Here is a 23,127-nt window from a genome sequence, read left to right as displayed (position 1 = left end):
AAACGTCAAGAACAAAAAGCCACAAGTTGTGCCAAAAGCTTTAAGGAAAATAGAGACATTAAAAGTAATTGAGAAAGCTTTACCTTAAGTGTAGATATATTACTGTAACATTTTCTTTTACTTTAACTCATTTATCTCACTTACGTATTCAAAATAAAAAACCAACCGACAGACTAAAGACCACTCTAAAGCTAAATGCCTAAAGTTTAATTTTGTAAGCACGGTCACCTAGAAGGGTAGAATTCTTCTCCTAACATTTTTAAGAAGGTTGCGAAGTATTTTCGTAATTGTATACTTGTGAGATGTAGGTACCTTGAGAACCTTTATTATGAAAACCATAGATAACTTTGGAAGCATCGAGTGAAATATAAAATGTTTGCATTTAGTTCCTTCAGCGATTAGACTATTCATGTCTTTGTTATTCCAAAAACGTAATACGAGTGCATACTAATTACATTAAAATTATATACAATAGTCAAATTTAATCAATTAAATCACGAAACTCTTCATTTTTCTAAAATAATATTGATAAATTAATATTGCAATTTAAATTCATACTCTTTGGTGTCTTATTAATTATTATTCCTAAATAGGATTGATCTGTATTCAATATTCAATTCCATCCAAATAACACTGTAAAAGCTACTTTATTCACTAAATTCGAATAACTCTTAATCAGAATCTATTTCATGAAACACACTGTCTCTTATTTCCCTCGTGTATCTTTGAATTGTTGTCAGTCCACAAACCCTAGACGTTTCCTTGGAGAATGATATAATCCCTAATTCAGTTGAAATACAGAATTCTCGGAAAGCGCTTTCACTCCATGGATTAGTTCGGTTACCTACATCAAGGATGTTATAATTTCTGCTGTAAGTCTTTTTAGTGGCTATTAATAAATAAAGTTGTCTTTAATGCATATGGAAATGTTTTTTTTCTCGTCATCATGATGCTTCCCCACTGGGGTAATGAAACTGGAAAAAATCTGTTGAGACTGCTTGTGCCCTATCCTTGTTTATGTATATTTCTGTTGCGTAAGCATGCAACGCGATATTTCTAAAGTAAGTGTTGCCCCAAGGGTATATTTTAGGTCTTAAGTAAAACTAGCTCGACTCAAGTTTAAAACTAAACAATTACCTGTAAATAACACCTCTTATGCGGTTCGTGGTACAATTCGTAGTCACTCGATGAACCCTCAGGCTTTTGGGCACAGCGCCACTGCGGACAAAAAAAGGAACTAAAATTTGAGTTTGCTAGTAGTTAAAGCAAAACTTTTCTGGTTGTCTTGGAAACTTTTATGAGGGCGTTAAAACATTTTTAGTATTACTTGCCTATTTTATATGTGCAAAAGTCAATTTAGGTAAAAAAAAATACCATCGGGTGCTTCTAAATAAGGAATTGATACTCAGTTGATATCAAAATAAATTGACATATTCATTGTAACAACAACATCAGTTAAAATAATAAATCTTTTTGTAACCTGCTGGAATATTTTACTTTGTTTTCTTGATCTTGTTTCTATTTACACTATTTAGCGGTAGAAAGTGTGACAAGGTTTGTTCCGCACGACTAGAGCATGCAGGAAGCGGAGAGGGGCAAGCAAATGAAGGTCTGTCAGGTTGTCGACCATCCCGGATTTGAATAGGGAAATTGTAATTGTGATTGTGTTTACTTTACTTGTTAGTTCAGATGATTAAAGGTAAGCAGGGACCAGATTCGAACGAATGGCAGTAAAATTAAATTTGAAAATATTCCTATTTTCTTAAACATTTTGCCTACACAATGATTGGAAATTAATTGTATTAACCATGAGTGTTTCTCCAATTACTGAACTTAAAACTATTGTAGGTAAATACTTAGAATAATACAAATAGTGTCAATTCAATCAAATATTCATTCACCCATCGGCCATAGTAAATAGCAGAATTGGGGCCTAGTTAGCTTGTTTTAGATTAGTTTCAGTATTTTATACGTGTGCTAACTTCAATTGGCAAAGTAATAAAATAATGCTCTGCTTTCAAATAGTTTACTAACGTCATTATGCCCCAAACTGCTAGAATACAAACAATATCTTATTAGAATAATAATACTATTATAGGCGACCTAATTGTGGTCCTTTTGTTTTAGGATAATCCATTTCATATTCAGATATAATCTGTTTTTCCGCAGTAGTAACCGCTAATCGGATAATTTTATGCAAACACTACCCAACTTGAATTAATATTAATAATTAATAATGTACTTTCAGCGCAACACAAAGTGTATATATTGTAGTAATCCCTCTATTTAGTATTCTTCTGTGGCACATTAATTCCTGTAGCGCCGGCTTGTTTATTAAACCTTTGTCAAGTACGTCAGCTGGGAGAACCCAAAGTTTTTTATTAGGGACGTGGGGAAACAATTGGTAGCAATTTACTGCAGCTAAGGGAAATATGTTCATTTGGAAACCTTTGTGGGAATTACGTTGTGGTTTATGAGAGTAACAGGAAAATATTATTAGAATGTGGTGATAGCGCAATTAACACGACTTGTGTCACAACGATAGTTTTTGATTGTAGTATTTCGTTTTTTAGTAATATTGCTTTTTAAAGATTCCCGTAAATAAGACATTTAGATGCTTTCATTTAATGTTTCTTTAACAGACATGTTTTTGTACTTGAGCCAACATTACATTTATTCGATTTACAACTACCAGAAATCCAGCAAATTAAACAAACTTCTCGACGTTACCTTAATCTGATCGTAAATAAATAATGTATAGCCGTTGCTTCGGCTTTGCCTTTCAACATAAATATATTGTCAATGTTGACGTACGTTTCAATATCATGATGAGATCTTTTATTATCACATCTACTTCAAATTCGAATTAGTCGGTACGTGATAGTTTAGTATTGGATTTAAACAGTCAATCAATTTATTTTAGGTAGAACTCCTGTCCTTGATCCATCCTATTCCAGTTCAGATAAATGTTTTTAATTTATAAAAATTAAATAATGCGCACAAATTAGTTGTTAAATATTGACATAGCATTTGGCCCTTGGGTCCAGTTACATGGAGAAATTTAATTCAAACTTTTCCGCTTTCCATCTTTAAGGGACATTGTCAAACAAGAATAATAAGAATGCCGCACCGCTATTGCTATTAAATTTGATCTGACGTGATTTGTGCCTGAAGTTTTAATCGACGATTACGATACTAGTGCACTTATGCCCATAGAATATTAAAATAGAGTCATTCTAGTCGAGTTGAAAAGAAAATGCGAGGTCGCTTTATTTCTAGACAATGGTAATTGCTTCAGGCTGTTGCTATGCTAATACAATATTTGATAACTGTAATCCCGTATGCCTTGTTCAAATTCTCAACCGTTTTTGTTCGGGATACGGGAGCATTGAATAAACAAAATTTGAAAGCGTCATTGAACTCATTAATCATAATTAACACAGACCAATTTGGGTCAAGCCTTGGTCGTCCCTGTTTGCTTTCTAGTATTTACCAGGATGTCTGGACAAGTGGACAAATGTATGGTGTAGGCGTGGTAGTCGTGCCAGCCTTGATTTGTGACTAATGTTGGCCGTGACCTCGGCATATCATGGTAGATACTATTATATTCTGCATCTACGTCATCAAAAAGGTATGTTTTTTATGAGGTAGGAGGCAAACGAGCAGGCGGGTCGCCTGGTGTCAAGCAACAGCTTCATAAGTGCAGTGCAAAGGTTTTTTTTTATTGGGATAAAAGCCTGGTAGACGCAACTGTGTTATGCTGACGTTTAACTGTCTACTTTCGAAAATAATTGCATTACTAAAAATTGCTTATCAGATGATACAAATATACAGAAGATATAATAAAATTGATATAAAAAAGTTTCTGAAAGGAAACACCTTAAAAAGCCAATAATTTTATACATAGTTACCGTAAAATTAGTTTGTTGACACACGCCGCGCCCGCAGAGCAGTTTCCTGGCCGACCGCTGGAAGTTCCTCGTCATCAGGCAGTACACAATGGGGTTGATTGCCGAGTTCGCGTGACCTGCTCACAACACACAATATTACATATAGTAACTACCTATGTACGTCATACGAGGCCTTAATGTTGGATTTCGCGGCCATTTTGAATCTAGTACTAATGGCGCGTTTTGTCTGAATAAACATAAATTTAAAGGCATTTGGACATCATGATGGTATGGTGTTTTGCTGAGGCTTGTGAGCTGTATCCTAAATGCCAATTATTATTTTACTTCACTATACGGTATTTTCATGTTTCGTGTGGCTCTTATCAAATGAAAAGCGATCTTTTGGTCAGATAAGCGATCGAGATACGCAAGTAATAATAAATAGGTTACATCAACCCAAAATCACTGCACATTTTCAGTAACTATTATCAGTCATGCACGGTTATTTTTTATGTACCATCGGATATAAGGCAAGGATATAATAGAGATATCGAACGAAAACACTGGATTTAAAAGTAAACATATTTTCATTTCAATAAATGCACAATCATGGCTCGTCCGCCGATTTCATACGAAATGCGTAGAGCGCTCGTGACACGAATAGTAATTACCAAACTGAACTGCGGTATTACATATCTCCTGAAAACAGAGTAACAACAATTGAGAGAAAAAAAAATATTTATTTTATATTTCCACATTAATCTCTAATCAATACAGATTTTGTTTTTTTTCTGCCAAATACAACGTAACCGTCTGAGATTTGCTGCTGCATTGCTTTTGCTAGGATCTTAATACCACTACTTGGCCAGATTATGAATTCTCAGAATTTTGTGAAAAAGAATGAAATACATTGAAAATGATTTTTTGTTCAATGGCTTGGTTCCCGAGATTTTGGAATCACATCAAATATGTTTGTCTTTAGAATAAAAATGTTTTCTCTTTCCTTTATGACTGCATAATCGTAATCCTTCTAACGTCAAAAGCGCGAAAGTTTGTATGTATGAATATTTGTTCCTCTTTCACGCAAAAACCACTGACCGGATTTAGACGAGAATTAGTACGCAGATAGTTTACAACCGGGATTAACACATAGTTTTATACATTAATTACATAAGATCATATTACTCAGTGCCGAAGCATACTCAATCACACGAATAGCTGAGCATAGACCACATGTCAATGACCACTATAAGTAACGTACGGTAAATAGGAAATATTAAAACATAATTTCAAATCCACGAAACTGCTTTATATGTATATTTTGACATCTGTGTTCCTATACCTTTAAGGCCTATTTTAGGCCTCTAAGATCCTTTGTAAGCTGTAAACAAAACTCCATTGTCATCAAAAGTGTTAACTCATTGTTTTGACCGGTGCCATAGAAAACTTTATATATAACAAAGGTACAGTGTACCTTCCTCATTTCCGTAAAAGCACAGAGATTTTACATTAGCAGTGACCGAAAATCCCTCTTTGGGGATATTTTTTTCATGAGATCATGCTTGGAGTCAAATTTTTAAAATTGAATGCCACATTTTTTTTTGCTATGCAAAGTTGTAATTATTGAAATATACATGTTTTTATCAAAAAATAATTAAAAATTATTAAATAAATATTTTTCTTCAAATTTATTCAGTCTAATTCATATTTCAATTAAATTCTATATTCTCTGGTCGAAAAGTTGTATTCAAGATAATCCAATTAAAATCTATTTATACATATTCGGAGAAACAGACAATTTTTACAGGAAAAATGTATTGTCTTATCAAAAGTGAGTAAGTAGGTCTAAAAAATAATGTGACGAGTCAAAGGAAAATATGCCGAAACAAATATAAATACTTTAAGGAAATATTACTTTCATTAAGTGTACTTAGCATTGGGAGGACTTATTAAAATATTTCTTCTTTATATATTTTCTCATCATTTACATATCATATTTGCTTGACTCATGACCTTGAAAATTAGAAGCCTACTTTTTTGGTTGCTTATATTTATTTGAAAATAAAATATTCAGTGTACTCATACTAGTCAAGGACAATTTTAACATAATAATGTTAAATTAATGACATTCAATCGTGAACCACCTTCCTAACCGTCACAGTCACGATCAAATTTTTCTTTGTTTGAAAGTGCGAGCTGCCCTGAGAACGCTCAAAAGCCTAAGGGTCAGAAAATTTAGAATAATGCTGAAACTTTGCTATGTTGACAAGGCTTGCATAGTACACTTATAAGCGTTCTAAAGAAAACTAAAGATCACAGAAGTAAATTTCATTTCATATAAAGTAGCAATAATGACATATCAATTTTTATTACAAAAAAAATTTACAAAGAAAAAAAAATGTGTTAAAAATCATGTCAAAGATCCAAAAAGTCATCTTGAAATAAATCAAATATTAATAATATAATTTTAATTTGGTATTTGTAAAGGTAGACACTGCGACAAATAAAAATCTAATTCTTATGTCGAACAACTTTGTCGAATATAATGACAATGTATTTTTACGAGAATGTCAACCTGATTGCATTTTAAATGTCTATAAGAAATAATATTATGGTGGGAATGATTCGCTATTGTCAATACTTCAAAACGTACTACGTCATAGATACAGTTTTACATTTCCCCAATGTACGTCACTGATGTAAATCTTATGACAGCATTTATTATTGTTTGCGAAACAAGACTACGTCCTAAAGACAGCCAGGTTTAGTCTAGACTGGAAATTGACGGATTTCACACGAAACTTGGAAATAAATATGTTAGATATTCATATTTTCATAAATTTATGAGACATTCGTACAAGGCTAAGATATTTTTCTGTTATTTGATATAAAGAAGCTAAAATTTAATGAGTACCTTTGAGTGATCATGGAGTTTCTTGCCGGTGTTTTTCTATAGTAATAATATTTTGAATAGAATAGAATAGAATTTATTTCAACATAAGTGTTACAATGTATACCGTAACTAAAAGCTAAGTATTCCTAAATAGACCGACACAGATTACATACAGTATAAATACAAGGATCGTCAATAGCCGCTTTTTTTATTGATTTCTAGACAATCTAGGCACTTGAAAAACCGATGTTCGAACTACATTTATAATGATTAAAAATTATGGCCAAGTAAATAACATAACAAATGGCGTACAATAATAAATTGGCGGTATACAGATAAAAATTATTTACCTTCCGCGCTAGTCAAAGACTGTGTTACGGCAAGGTAAGATTCTCGTCTCCTCAGAAATACCAACTATAAACTTATTGCCATTAGGTCAATTTTTCATTGTCGAATGTTTTTTAAAGAAGTGGACAATAGGTGCGATAAGCTAATGAGTTTGGCTAAACAAGTAGTAAAAGCAAAACTTTCAGACAACACATTTTTTTTATTTTTTTTTGTTATTTTTTGTCATTTTTTTTTTCTTCTTTTTTTTTTTTTTGACCCCTTGCAACTATAGTTATTACTGTAACTACAATAGAGTCTAAAAAACCGTTTACTTTAAAATTGAGCCTTTTTGATTATGATTACAGGTAAATAATTTTGAAACGAATTGTTAAACGGCGCGGCGCCCCTAAATTTCACTGTTTTGGATTTTTCCAAATCTATACTAATATATAAAGCTGAAAAGTTTGTTTGTTTGTTTGTTTGAACGCGCTAATCTCAGGAACTACTGGTCCAAATCGAAAAATTATTTTTGTGTTGAATAGACCATTCATCGAGGAAGGCTTTAGGCTGTAAACCATCTCGCTGCGACTAATAGGAGCGAAGATACAATGGAAAATGAGAAAAAACAAGGCAGGTATAAATCATAACTTATATCGAAGTCGCGGGCAACAGCTAGTCATGAATAATTATGATGTTAAATAGGACATTTTTTTTTATATAACAATGCCATTGTTTTGGACTTGATACGTTACACTAGATTGCTTATGTTTTTTGTTAATAAAAACAATAACGTTTTGAAGTAAAGACTCAATGTCTGTTTTTCACTCTTTGTTGAAGTAACAAAAATTTTCCAAAGAGTTCCATTTGAGAATTCTGTGCAAAAAATATCGTTTGATATATTCGTAACGCAATTTGTACAACAACTTTATTTTAATGTATATAATATCACATCTGCTGTAATAACTTGGGCGTAAATATGTAATCATAAATAGCTTTATACGCAATTCTTTGACTTGAATTTTTGTATTTAATTTGTGAACTAGGCAACAAATAGAACTGAAATTTATTTGAAGTGACTTGTTATTTATTCATAATATTTAAATCATACTACAGCTACTGTATAGTTTACGAATTATTAACTAAGACTTAGGCATTGACGGACTCTGGCAAAAGCTGCAGTCGGCCTGTTTCCGTTTACACACAATATAGAGATGGAACCCTTCCTTTATAGGATTGAAAATGCCGAATAAATACTTGTATGTACTTATATCATAAACATTTGTGTTAAGTTTGTTCTACCCGAGACTTATTATGAATGTGAGAAACCTATTAACTACCTACCTACCTACCTACTACTTGTTTCTCTACAACACCTCTTGGTTGACTGGTAGACATTGTTTACGGCACTAAGTTTGCCTTTGCACTTATTTTTGTAAGAAAAATTAATATGTTTATTATAAAGTGGGTGTTGCTCACGTGTAACAATGGATTTTGGTTTGATTTGAGCTGTCGATTGATGAAAAATGGAATAAAGCCATATTAGAAAAAACCATAGCTCACCGATAAACAAGGCATACGGCAGAATCATGCTGAGATCCTTGGCATCGACGAGGTTGACGTCGAGCAACAGTTGCATGATGTTGTAGGGCATCCAGCAGACCGCGAACAGGACAGCCAGCAGGAGCAGGATCCACGCCACTCGCTTCCGCTCCTTCATCAACCTTAGACCCTGAAACGACTGACCTTTAACCTTTTTGGAGAAGTATCTAGGTCTTCTTTGAATAGATTGCGGAGACATACGATTACGAATTTTTTTAAGTCATTCATTAAAGAATAGCCACTGATGGATTCAGAGCGTTCGATTAGGGTAGTCGCTCCTTTAAACGTAAAATATAAATACTCCAAACTCCATGATGTTTAAGTGCTGTAGTACTTTCGCTAAGTTTTACAAGGTTTTTTGTTTTACCTTTCCGGTTGTTTATGTTTGTCGGTCTGTTATCATATCTTGCAAATTAAATTTAAAAAAAAACGCGGTTTCCGATTGAGCTTAAATTGACAGCATAATAATATGTTACGTGATTACAATATTATGACGTCTTTATGAGCTTTATTATAAGTTGGAAGATAGCGTTTGTCCTTGTTATGAAGACAGAATGAGACTTAACAGTGACAAAAGGAATTGCACTCTATTATTAGTACCACAGGGTAATGTTTTCCTTATGATAAATATAGCGACATTCAACAGAATTTTCCATTATTATATTGGTAAAAAATGTTCAGTACAAAAATAAATTGTTGTAAAAGTATTTAGCATGTGTAATTATCTTCACAGCACACGTGTTTATTTATGTTCCAGCGAGAGTTCGTACGCTGGTATTTAAAAATTGTTTGAAGTTTTACCGTTTGTGAACGTGTAAATATTTGCTTAAATTCGTTAACATTTCTCATCTAAAACAATATTGTTATAAATAATTGTTTTAGAGCATCATCATTTTAGATATTATATGTTACGAAAACATTTAAATATATATGGAGAGCTTTCAGTAAAAAGTAATAAACAGACACAAATTTTAAAACCTTGGCTCCCGAGTTATAATTTAACTATTTTTTTACCCAAGTGGTTTGAAAAGTTTATCAAAACGTACTTTAAACTACCGTCAGGATTAAGACAAACATTCTTAAATGTTTCGTCTAGCCAGCGCTATATTGAAAAGTCTTACCTTGGACTTTTATAAGACAAGTAATTAAATGTCTTCTATTTTACACTAAGCAATTGATTTAATCAAATCTGTATTCTCCGAAATAACTCAATCAGGTCAGTACCTGAGACCGAAGTATTGTTCAAAGACATAAACATTTCCTCGAGTATTGGGTTCTCACAAAGGGTTATATAAAGCCTAAAGTTACTCCTAATACGAATAATTTAAGAAAGTATGGAGTATAAAGTGGAATGAGAATTGTTAGCGACGGAGTTAAAAATGTTTTTGTGTTTGCGATTGGCTGTCAATAATTATGTTTTCGTTCTAGCCCAAAAGAACTATTTTTATACTCGCATAACTGTAAACAATGGGTAAATCAATAATCAAAGTTTACCCATTACTATTTTTAATGTAGTTATACACTTTCTGGCAGTATTCGGTTTAAATAATGCTGCGTAATGTGAATTTTTTCTCATGATTGGTCTTTGTGAAGAAGATGAATGGTTTTGTTGGTAAGGAAAAATGGATAACAATGAGTAAAAGACTTTTTTCAACGTTTACATAACATTACAATATTATGACGTAATACATGTGTTTGGAAAGAGCCCTAACATCTCTCTCTCACTGTCTCGCACGCCACGCTTGTGTACTGGCTTCTCGCTCTAAATTTCATTTGTTTCTATTTGTACATATCAAGTATTGCAGTGTACTAACCTGTTGCATGCTGACGTTTCCCTCGTCGATGTCGAAGGGTGGTCGCACAGAGCAGAGCGTGCGACCCATGCATGCGTACGACATTATTGTTATTGAGCCTGAGGACAAAAGTAGAGTTTAGTTTAAATGAAGACTAAAGTTACAAAAAAGAAAAGTTCCGACAGTACATAAGAATGGAGTTAAATCCTTTAAAATAATGAAATAGTTTAAAAGTCCACATCATCATTCAAACATTGCTTTAACGAAAGAAATAATTTAAAAAACGCACGGATTATAACAAAGTCAGAGTCTTTATTCCACAATCAAATTAACCTTTACCTAATTTACACGTCCTCAAAATGACATTTTGATAGGTGTTCAGATTTCAACATCGATCAATCCGACTCAGTCAAGGTCATATAGATAGTACTTGAAGATGTCTGAACATTTCTGAAATGCCTTATCTCTTGTCTAACAACCTCCCTTCTCCGGTTACTGCTATAATTAAATTATTGCGCCCCTATATGGTACATGTCTACATATATCTAAGTGAATAGTTATTATAATATCTGTCTAATCAACTAGTATTGGGTGGTATTGGATTTCGACAATTTCGACTTAATGATTTAGGGTGTCAAATTTCAAATGAGATAAGGAAACAAAACGTTTGTTTGCTTTCTTTATGTAACATTAGTTTTTACGGTACTTTAAAGAACAATTGGAAGCCTTGCCAATTACGCTGAAATGAAACTCTCAGTCACTTACAGAACACCAGAAGTCTTAACTCAAGTTTTGCTAACTTGCTACGAAGGGAAGCATATTATGTTTTTACTAACCGACCGATTTAGAAACACCACAATGCGCTTCTTAACGCGAGTAACAGATATTAGAGATTAAAAAAACGAACAAACGCCGGAGGAAGAACATCGTTGCTGAAAGTGCGGGGCGCAAGTGGCCAAAAAATCGTCAAAGAGAGAAAGGTCTGGAAGAAAAAAAGAGGAGACCTTTGCCTAAAAGTGATATTTCATACAGGCTATTAAAAAATAAATGTCACAGTTACAGTGAGATAGTGTTGCCCAAACGAAAAAAACTTGTAATGTAAAATCAGTCGCTCAACGCTTTTTGAATGACGGTTAATTTAATCTAATAACGCTGAGTATAGATCCCATTATTGCGAAAATTGTAGGCAGGTAATCGAAGACTTTCTGGGAATGTCACCGTTTAATAAAACAAATAGTATGAAACTTGGGACATCACCTATAAAGGTTTATTAGATTTTCCATTTCAGATTCAGTATTCCAAGGACTCGATTTCTTTGTGAAAATTACAGTAGCTTCCTAGAACGCCCTCCATATTTTTCTAGGAATTACAATAATCCAGGCGTTCAGTATAAGTACCTACGTCTGAATAAGGTCGACTTTGTTTGTTCTCCTACTGGTCAAGCATAATAATTTCCCAAATTTTTCATATAACTTTCAATGTGGAAACAATGATTACAAACCCTGAACAAAGTTTTCCCTTGGAAAATATTCTACGATTACAAGTCAAACTTTATGGGACTGGGTAAACAGACATTTGGAAAACCAATAAGGAAACCGGAGTACAGAAACATTCTTGTTAGAATTCTGTTTTACTTCGTTCTTCGGTGTTGGATAACTTCTGTTGAATTAACAAAAAGTGGAAAGTATATAGAAAAAATAAGACATTGATCTTTGTAGCTCAGAACTTTTTTTAAAATTCCTACCGAAAACAATTTTACCTCGTTACTATTTTTTACCAATTACCTATATACTAAGGCCATAATAAAAAATATTGTTGTCTAAAACATAGCAACACGTATCCTTGTTACAAAAGGTTGTAAATCTTTAAACCTATGTAGACGTAAGTCCACAAGTCGAATCAAGTTAGCTGTTACATTCGTATCGGTAAGTCTTTTCACTACTGCCCGGCTTCCCTATTTCTTCATTGATTTTATTGCGGAGAGAAATCCTAGATGATGTCTTTTTTTAAAAAACTCCAGTTACATTATAGATGGAAACGTCAAAGGTTTAATCCAACTCCTGCAACAGCAAGTGTACCAGACTCCAATATCTAGCAGCTTGTATATTTTTTTCTCTAAGTTGTGTTGCATTTGGCTTCCTGTTTCACCTGGAAATCGTACTGTATCACTTTTACATGGACTGATTGTTTGAACGTCAAACTGTGTCGAGTTATTGCTTACACGTCTTTCTTAAACTGTTTCATTTTTCATCGAGCTTATTAACATCAAGATCGGTCAGAATTGTAATATTATAAAGCAAACATTAAACTATCTTACTCCAGATAGATGGAATATTAATCACTCCGCTTCTTGGCGGCGGTTTCGCAATTTCAAATTATGAAAACAAGGTTTCATCTACAAACTACCTTCATAGTTAGTTTACCGTCTTTTAAGCTAAATGGTAAATAAGATAAGACTGATTAATACAAAGTACTAATCTTCGTTATACGATATTAATCATTTCTCAAAAGCTGTTAATTGCCTAAAGTAAAACGATTTTTGACTTTTATTTTTGTAACCACCAGTTTTAGCACATTCGAGTAAAAAATTTTAGCATTTCCTTCAAAGAAAACAGTTGTATTCGGTATAATTGATGACACTCTTTAGAGCTTATGAGGCAAAATCATTCCGTACCAACGAGAGCATAGACTCTTCCCTTGGGAACCCACAATTGGGAAAAAAAGAGAAATAATGATCCTTAAACACTAAAACATTACCTTCTTATGTAACGTTCGAAGAATCATAATCAGTGAGCAAGTAACATTTCGTAGTACTTGTTATTTTTGTTGAAATATCGGGATTACGGATCCCAAAGCGCACCCTCGTGTTAAAGCTAACAGAATCCTTGATTCGTGAAAGGATGATTCACTGGAGCATTTCACGTGTCACATCACCCTCGCAGGCGATCTACACGTGCCATTGTCTTCTGAATTCTATTTGAAGGTCGAATATTATAGAGTAAGAGCCCGTGGACCCCAGACCTACGTTATTTTATAAAAGCTGAAACTTTGTCAGCGAATTATCCTGATAATGGCGCTTTATAATTTGAAGTAGTTAGATCGATACTTGTGGCACCTTTAGTATATCTGCCAAAGCCACCATGACCCAAACTCCATAATCGACCAGTCATTACCTATGTTGGGAGCATCTGCTGACAAAGTTTCAGCTCTTATAAAATAACGCAGGTCTGGCGTCCACGGGCTCTTAGACCATTATTTAAATGATTAAGTGACGTCACTGACCTGGTATGGCGTATACCAGAGTGAAGCTCAGCATGCCGAACTGTTTCTTCCTGTCGGGTCCGGGCCACTCCTCAGTGCAGAAGTGGACGTCTCTCGTTTCTATCTAGAATCAATGGTATGGTTTTAGTTCATTACAAAATAAATAGGTCAAAGCCGATAGTTTGCTAAGTTTGGTTTTTGTTTTCAAAAATAGCTTTAGCAGTATATCCGTATTTGAATACAAAAAGCTATTATTGTTGGTCGTTTTACTGAAACTTCGATTTTGTTACAAATTCAAAGATTAAATATCCGTATTTTTTCAATACTTAGTAGTTCCAACAATACACAACCAAATCATTTTTTACTACATTTCAGAATCAAACGCTTTTGTATAATATTTATATAAAGTGGGAACTTGTTCAAACGGACCTTTCCTTATCAACTTTTGGACAGGTCAATATTGAAAACCTCTAAATAAACTTTGTGATATTTCTCCTTCTCTTGCCCCGGGGGACTACTGCGGTGTGGGGTGACTACTTACATCATGTGATGTGAACATAAACATTTCGGAATTTATCTAAACATGTAATATGGAAGCGGTTCGAGGACACTCCGTAAATAACATTGTATTTGACCGAAAAAATATGAATATTGATGATATTATTTTGGGGATCCGTACCCAAAGAATAAGGAAGGACTAAGACATCGTAAACTGTTCGTCTGGCCGTCTGTCTACCAATCCGTCTTTTTGTGATAACGGTATCAGAAGTGATATAAATTAAAAATAAATCTTATATGTTAAAAATGTTTTATGGATAATTTTATCGCTTGACCGTTTTTACTTAATGTTCAGTTAGAGATGTAATTTTGTTTCCCTTTTAATGAAAATTAATTATCCATCATTGCCGCAGGCTAAATGAGATGGGATGGACGAGTTTGAATTTTCCAATAAAGATTAACAAAGACAAGACAACAACTGCCCTGGGGGTCTATTATCACGTCTAGTATTTAGACTGCTGTTGTACTGTGATGATAAATCTTTCCACAAATGAAAATCAAGACAAAAGTTAATAAAAACTCCTTTCAACAAATCTTGCTTTTTGTTTGGTGACAGACCCAAACTGACTGTCCAAAAAAAAACAAGCTGCCTTCACTAAATTCTTAAAGTAACTGCAATTCAGAAAAGAAAAAGTAATGATATCCGCAATTTATTTTTTATATTTTCTTTCCCCAAGATTGCAGTTAAAGCCCCTACTTCCACATATGAAAAGTGAACAACAAAATATTGTAAGTATGTAAATACGAATTTGAACTCTCTGAAACTGAAGTTATATTTCACTTAGTAAAAAACCCATCAATTTATTATCATGAGAAAGTTTTGCACTCAAGACCCTGTGTTATGCCAGCCATTGTTTAAGAACATCATAAATCACTTGTTGAGTGTCGGTTAAAAAGGTTGCTGAGTTTAATATATTTCACAGATAATTTATTCGTAAGTAGGTAAAAGAAGTTTAAACAACCTTATTTGTTTTTCTTGTGCATTAGCCCTATTTTTGGTGACATGATTTATTTAACGGATACAGTATTAGGACACGAATAAGTTTTGAAGAAAATAATTAGACGTATGCTTTGCTTAGTTTTGTACTTTAATAAAGGAATTTTCCAAGGGACAAATGGAAGCTATCAGTCCGTCTTTCCGTCCGTCCATCTGTCACCAGGCTGTATCAAATGAACAGTAAAAGCTAGAAAAGCTAGATAGTTAAAATTAACACTAATTATGCTTCTTCTTGCCGCTCGAAAAAACAGAAAATCGAGACTGTGCAACGCATTATCCGGTCATAAATTTGATAGGTTTTTTTTGCAAATGCGTTCACTTTTTACCCAATTTGTACGATATTTTCTACTCTTACATAATCTACTCATGAATTTAACCTATATAAGTGTAACACTTAGAAGGTATAATATTACAGCGTTAAACTCTAAACTACCTGAAACAATACACAAAGGAATTTGTTGGAAAGCACTTTACCCGATTATTATCCACAACTATTCATAAATGTGTGCTTAAACGGTTCGGACGCTCATAACTTATGGATACTCCCACCGTTAAAACCCGGATTTCTGGGCACGGTGACTAATGGACCTATATTCAATACCATAATACGAATACTGGCACATTATTGGTACTATTGGCACTAATAAACTAAGCTTTAATACTGAATGTAGCTGAAGAGAATCACACCTAAAGCCTATATAAAACTATTTGGTTTTGTAAGGTACCAACGAAGTACCTACACAATATTCAGCCGAAATATTTAAAGTGAATTTTATTTTTGGCAAAGATATGTACTTTCACACTTTATAACCTACAGCTCATAACTTAATTTTCAATGTCGGGTACGTTAAAATGGAACCAGTAGGCAGTATCCGTTTTTTTACAAACGATGTATTTCAATTTTTTTTTTATGGGTATCACAAAGCCAACCAACCGATTTGTTTTTTTTTATGTATTGCCGGGGGAACTTGACCGGTTTTTATGCATATAAAACTAGAAAGAATTTATATACGTTACTCAGTCAAAAATTTGACTTATGAGTCACGATATCCACGTATACCACTGTAAAATAAACTGGAATATTGAAATATAAGTACATTAAGAAATCACGAAGTAAAGAGTAGTTTGTGAATAGGTATATTATTTCAGTCAGCTATCGGTGAAATCACAAGCAAAACATTTCAAAGAACACCAACACATTGAAATAAACAAAATGTTTCATAACAATCCTTGAAATAAAAATTCCAACAAAAGGTTTAATAGAAACCGTTGGTAATTAAATCTTAACTTCAGTTTACGCCGAATACAATTATCAAATCGAAACAAATAACATTCAATACAATTTCAATCCCCATTGTATAGTCGATACAAATTAATCGGCGCAGTTCCACTCACACATTCACGTCATAAACGAATTTGACTTAATTAAAGAACTTCGACAATTTACTGTGTAATTATGTTACTCAGATCTTTCATGATGGAACTTGTAATTAATAGTTCATAGAATTTGAGTAAATTACGTCTCAAGTAAGTTTAATGTTGTCTTGGTTGGGAGGTAAATGTTATTAAATTGATTATTATGAAGTTGACAGACTCTGGCAGCGATAACAGGTCTAGTTGCTCTTGTGGAGGCGAGACGAAGTTATATGATGCGTAGCTTTGTCTTGCTTTAACCGTAATGTTTGTGGTTACTTGATAACATACTCCTGGAGGAACGCGAGTTAGAGATTTTTTTTTTTTTGTATTTTATAAAATATGTAGAAATAAGTTAAAAACGAAAAAGTAATTGATAACTAAAGCAAAATAAATGAATAAAAAATTGTATTAACATAATATTTATATGGATCTAAATTTTCCCTACTTCAAAAAACTTCTTAACAAAGAGATAAAAAGTTTCTTAATATTTAATTTATGAGAAAGATATTATTGCTTTTAAATTTCATAGACATAAAATATATAATAAAAAAAGACTTGCATATTATTCGACTGGTACAAATTATTCAGATTAAAAATCATAAATTTTTAGGACTAGCTAATAAAAGGAATCGTATATTGAAACCTCATTCCAGAGAAATTGAATAACACGCTACCATATAATTTTATTGGCAAAGAGAAAATTACTTTATATTCCGTTTGTCTGCAAAATGCTGCAATGGAAATTTCACGTCTAATAACTTATATAATACAGTTTATTATATTCAAACAGTGCCGTCGTAAGGGCCACTGACACCCCGGGCGAAAATATTGTGGCGCCCACTTAAGGGAAGCAATATCAAGTGTTAGTTTTTTGCTTATCCCAAGTAAAATTATATTAAGAATTTCATCTTTCCTTTAGCGTTACGTTTGGCGGTGGAAGTATTCCACCTCTAGCGTAGAGCACAGTTTTGAGGGTTTGCGCCAGGAGAGGCAAGAGTCTCCAACTTCAGACCTTGGCGCCCCCCAGAATTTGTCGCCCTGGGCCGTCGCCCCATCACGCCCCCCCCCCCCCTTACGAGGGCACTGTATTCAAATATACAGCGTGGCTATTCAGCGGTGACATTAATTTTAAACACATAACACATGGATCAATAAGTCCCGAGACTAACAATGAAAACAATTTTTTTTTGCAAAATGTTTTTTATTCATCAACGTAATCACCTTTTAAGGTGATGCAATCATTCCAACGCTTTTCCAATTTTTCAATACCATGTTTATAAAAAAAAATATCTTTCGCTTCAAAATAACCTTCAGTTTCTGCGATGACCTCCTCATTTGAGCCAAATCTTTTTCTCTGGAGCATTTTTTTAAGATCAGCAAAGAGCCAGTAGTCACTGGGGGCTAAATCTGGCGAGTATGGGGGGTGGGGAAGCAGATCAAATCCCATTTCGTTCAATTTTGCCATTGTTTTCATCGACTTGTGGCAGGGTGCATTGTCTTGGTGAAAAAGGATTTTTTTTCTCTGCATGTGCGGTCGTTTTTCTGCGATTTCCTCTTTCAAACGTACTAGCAAGTCAATATAATAATCAATTAATCACTGTTGATCGATTTACCTTTTTCGAGGTAGTCAATGAAAATCACGCCATGAGTATCCCAAAAAACTGACGCCATGACTTTGCCAGCTGACTGCTGCGTTTTCAGACGTTTCGGACGGCTTTCGCCAACTGTGCGCCACTTAGATGACTGCCGCTTCGACTCTGGAGTGTAGTGATGTATCCATATTTCGTCCATGGTCACCTAACGACGCAAGAAATCTTTTTTGTTACGAGTAAATAGCGATAAACAGCTTTCTGAATCATCAACTCTTTGCTGTTTTTGTTCCATCGAAAGCAATCGCGGCACCCACTTGGAAAGAACCTTTTTCATGCTCAATTTTTCATGAAGGATAGTAAATATACTTCCATATGATATCTGTGTCATCTCAGCAATCTCACGGAGCCTCACTTTACGATCTTTCATTATAAATTTTGTCACTTTGCTCACATTTTCCGATGTAACGGCTTCCACAGGTCTACCCGCGCGTTTCGCGTCATTTGTGTCGGTACGACCACGTTTAAACTCGGCAAACCACCGGCAAATCGTTGCTTTTGATGGACAAGAGTCCGGGTAACATTTTTCAATCCATTGTTTTGCTTGCACGGTGTTTTTACCCATCAAAAAACAATGTTTTATCAGAACACGAAACTCGGTTTTTTCCATTTTTAAAACAAACTACAAAACGACTTTACTCTAACCTCGATAACTCAGCTGTTTCTGGTCCGATCGACTTATTTTTTTTAAATGTTTCAAGCAAAGGTTAGTACTTTAGAAAGACGTGGTTACTGGTTTACTACGAGCGCCATCTCTGGGTTAGTCTCGGGACTTATTGATCCATGTGATATACAGCTCCATATTAACATTCAATAAATTAAAATAAAATTTAATAAGTGTTAATATTACGGAATTATTTTAATCCCGTAATATTAACAATTATTATTTTGAGGAGCTCGTGGCTAAGCTATAACCGCATAAGTGATTCGATCACAGGTTAAGCTATGCTTGACGCGGTTGGTCCGTAGATGGGTGACCATCTTTGTCATAACGAGTTCCTCCGTGTTTCGGAAGGCACATTAAATTGTGGGTCCCGGCTGTTATTCCTACATCTTTGACAGTCGTTACAGGTAGTCAGAAGCTTGAAAAAGTCTGACAGCCAGTCTAACCAAGGGGTATCGTGTTGCCCAGGTAACTGGGTTAAGGAGGTCAGATAGGCAGTCGCTCCTTGTAAAACACTGATACTTAGCTGAAACCAGTTGGACTGGTAGCCGACCCCAACATATTTGGGAAAAGGCTAGGCCAATGATTACGGGATTATTTTAAATCTTAAAAAAATGCATCTTTGAACAACCTGTATGTACGACTTGTATTTGTGGTATTATTATGCCACCAAAAGACCGGACTTGAGACATGAGTACCTACAAGGCACTTTACCTACTTTCCAGAGCTGGAAGCAACGTGATGCCGCGAGTAAACGTAGTGCCTACTATTCATAGGTAAGTAATTCCATGAATTAACTTTAGAACAGAGTGTTGACAATTTAATTATTTAGTTTCTTGGAAAAAATAATCTTCAAATTTGCAAAATATTTTAACTTATTATGATTAATGGCTACTAACCCAGACTGTGTGTCAAATTAATGTGGTAAATGTAGTAATGTTGTACTTCTGATCTCTAAGTATGATCCCTTTTTTGGTTTCGCCCTGAAATGTAATGCCGAAAGCGATCGGCTACTTGGATTATATTGGAATCGTATCGATTAAAACAACCTTTTTCCGAGCCACTAGGTTGCTTGCAAATGTTCTTGCTATACCTACTGCCTTTCGTGGTTTCTGACAGTTGTTGTAAATTTAGTTTTTAAAACTGACCTGAGGTAATTTTTTAAAACACCTCCAGACTTCAACTTTTATGTTTTCGGAGGCACATTAAAAAGTCAGCTTCTAACACATGTTTACAAACGTAGCCGTAAACAGACTCATAATTAATTTGATGTAATAAAATAACGATATTATATTTTATGAAAAAACCGCTGATAAATTAAGCGCTGAAGGAGTTGATGAAATGTAACAAAAATTAATTAACTATACATACCGATATATTCTTCAGTGCTTTTGATATGATGGGGACAGGTTCCCTTCTGACAGTTGCGACCATGAGGAGCGGTATGAATATAAGCAGCGCAGCGCACCACAGCAGGAGCAGCAGGAGTAACGCCTGCTTGCGCCCCGGCGGCCGGAGCCGCGGCTCTGGTGAGATGGATAGCCATCTGTCTACTGACATCGCTGTTAAAGTGAACACGCTTGCAGCTACAGCCACTCCTGGAACAATTACAAAAATATGGTTCAATTACTTTAAGATTTTAGGAAATGTTTGAAGTATTCCCCAGAGTCTTATTTGCTTAATAGTATCTTCTTTGTCTTATGCTATCAGCTTGGGTACGTACTACTTACGTCTATTTATTTGAATACCTATAGTGGTATAAGGTAGAGAAAATATTTTCCTGTCGATGTCGAATCAAGAAACCGAATTTCCAATTTAACAGCTGAACTTATTTAGAGAAAAAGGCAATACAAAAATGAAGCCCATACAAACAGGAACCTTGAACTTTTAGTACAGTAAAGCCAAAGTAAGAGATCCTTTTCAAGGTTTTCACGTAAAGTCATAGACCAAACTCGAACGACTCATAAAACCCAACTGACGTCAAACGAAACCTTCAAGCTCCATGACAAGACAAGTGACGTTTAATTACCATCGTTAAACTAGAACAAGTAACGTTCTAGAATGTGCGTACACATGAACTTTATCCATTTGTTGTCAATCACGCGAATACACTGGTACTAATTTCATAATAATATCATTACCTTGGTATTGAGTTATTTGATAAAAAAAATATTGCTTTCGCTATTCAAGTTCATAATCACAAGCCCTTGTCCTAAACTTTAAATCAATTTAGCTTCGAAATTTTTCGTTGTTACGATAAAGGTAAACATGTTTTATATTTTTAATTAAATAACCACGACTAACCAGGGACTAAATAGATTTTTACTTTAACACTCACTCATTTTTCCCATTATTATTATAACACCGTCCGTCCACAGCCTAGTCTGAATGTGGCGCAATTACTCGTATATGATATATTATCTAATTTTATAGTCTGTCTGACATACTAAATATTACGCATGGATACAGCAAACCATCTGTGTGACCGCACAGCAACAAGTATAGTTTAATTGCCGCAGATAAACGTGAAAGCCATTAGATCAGCACTCCTTATAGCCCATCGTAAACTATTGAGTACCAACATACGTTTCATGGAGCCCTTCAATGGTCGCTGTAATTTGATCTGTTTGTTTATGAGAAATCTTATGGAACGGATATGAAAGTGAAGAAGTGAAATGAAGCATTACAATCCAAGGAACGCTATCTCGCTTCTTATCCGTCGAAAGAAGCTGACTTAACAAGGACCTTAAAATTTTATTTTATTGAAATAGGCTACCATCAAGACACATTAAGAAATATATTTTTCGTGGAACGATATCGAGAGAGGTCGGACAATTCCACCAATAAGCTTCAATATAAAAAGTTGAAGCGTTCCATTGGAAGAAAAATACTTTCTTTTCTTCTCATCATCAGACTAGCCTTTGTCCATCCATGTCAGGTTCGGCCGCCAGTACCTGTGTTTTAAAAGAAGCGACTACTTATCTGACCTTCTCAACCCAATTACTTTTGCATCGTATTGTACCAGTAATCGTCACCACTCCTCCGTGTATCTCTTAGAAAGACTGTTTGCCAGACTTTCTAGCTTCAAGCTACTCTTAAAAACTGTCAAAGATATATAAATAACAGCCGTAACCCACAATATTAACCTAAGCATGCCTTTCAAAATTCTCCATGCCTTTCGGAACTCATTACGATCTTAAAGATCGACCGTATCACGCCTGGCTTAATCTGTGATCGATCACTTTGTGTAGTAGTTTGACCACGAGCTTTTCGAGATTAAATAATGTAATATTCCACAATTTTCACGCAACGCCAGCTAGTCTCAAACTTGGCAAAGCAACAAGTAATCGTAAGTAGTTGAGTTGAGAATCGAACAAACGGTACAGCAGTCAGGGTCACTAACCATTAGACTAACAGGCCATTCAAATTACATTCTATTTTCATTTTATTCTACTGGAAAGTTAACAAGATGTTTTTTTTTAATTTAGTTATTATATCAATAAAAAGCAATAGTATTCATTAAAGAGCTAATAAAAATCGTCTACCTTAAAATAAAAATCAATACAAGTTCCTACAAAGACAAGCACTGCTAACTAATAGCTAAATATTTGGAAAAATTCAATTAGATTAAGGTTGATCTTATAAAACAGTCTCCAGAAAAACCGAAAAGCCCTCAGGAAATGTCTAAATAAAAGATTTGGTCTAGACTGCTTTGAAACACTGCTTATCGAATCAAGTAAACGTGAACCCAGATCAAAAACTAATTATAAATATTTCATTTACGATGAAAAGAGATTTTTTGACTATATAACTTCTTAGATTCCGTTACATAAGTATAAAAATATATTTGTTAGAGTTCCGTAGCTTAAGGGTAAAATAAACATTTTGATCCTTTCCGCTATATGTTTGTCAGTCTCTCACCAAGCTGTATCCCTTGATCCGATATAGCTAGATAGATGTCATATTCACATAGTATGTTATATTTTTTTCCGCTCCCACTCCAACCAGGAATAATTAAAAAATTGCAAGAACTGCTAAAAGACTGCACGAATAGCCGAGTGGTTGAGATCGCCAAGCCAA

The 23,127-nt window shown here is 34.2% G+C and overlaps 1 protein-coding gene across 1 annotated transcript in view; it reads right to left on the bottom strand.

The window, feature by feature from the left end:
* LOC113502421 (neuropeptide FF receptor 2-like) overlaps window positions 1–23,127 on the bottom strand; it is a 66,496-nt gene that overhangs the window by 985 nt on the left and 42,384 nt on the right. Inside the window, exons 3-8 of the mRNA XM_026883985.1 lie at window positions 20,419–20,645; window positions 13,785–13,887; window positions 10,524–10,621; window positions 8,671–8,839; window positions 3,912–4,027; window positions 1,138–1,218 (exon numbers count right to left, since the gene is read on the bottom strand). Coding sequence (XP_026739786.1) covers window positions 1,138–1,218; window positions 3,912–4,027; window positions 8,671–8,839; window positions 10,524–10,621; window positions 13,785–13,887; window positions 20,419–20,645 — 794 coding nt within the window. The remainder of the gene's footprint in view (window positions 1–1,137; window positions 1,219–3,911; window positions 4,028–8,670; window positions 8,840–10,523; window positions 10,622–13,784; window positions 13,888–20,418; window positions 20,646–23,127) is intronic.

Source organism: Trichoplusia ni, chromosome 17 (assembly GCF_003590095.1).
Source record: "Trichoplusia ni isolate ovarian cell line Hi5 chromosome 17, tn1, whole genome shotgun sequence".
NCBI classification, from domain to species: Eukaryota; Metazoa; Arthropoda; class Insecta; order Lepidoptera; family Noctuidae; genus Trichoplusia; species Trichoplusia ni.
This window is presented reverse-complemented; position numbering and strand designations above follow the sequence as displayed.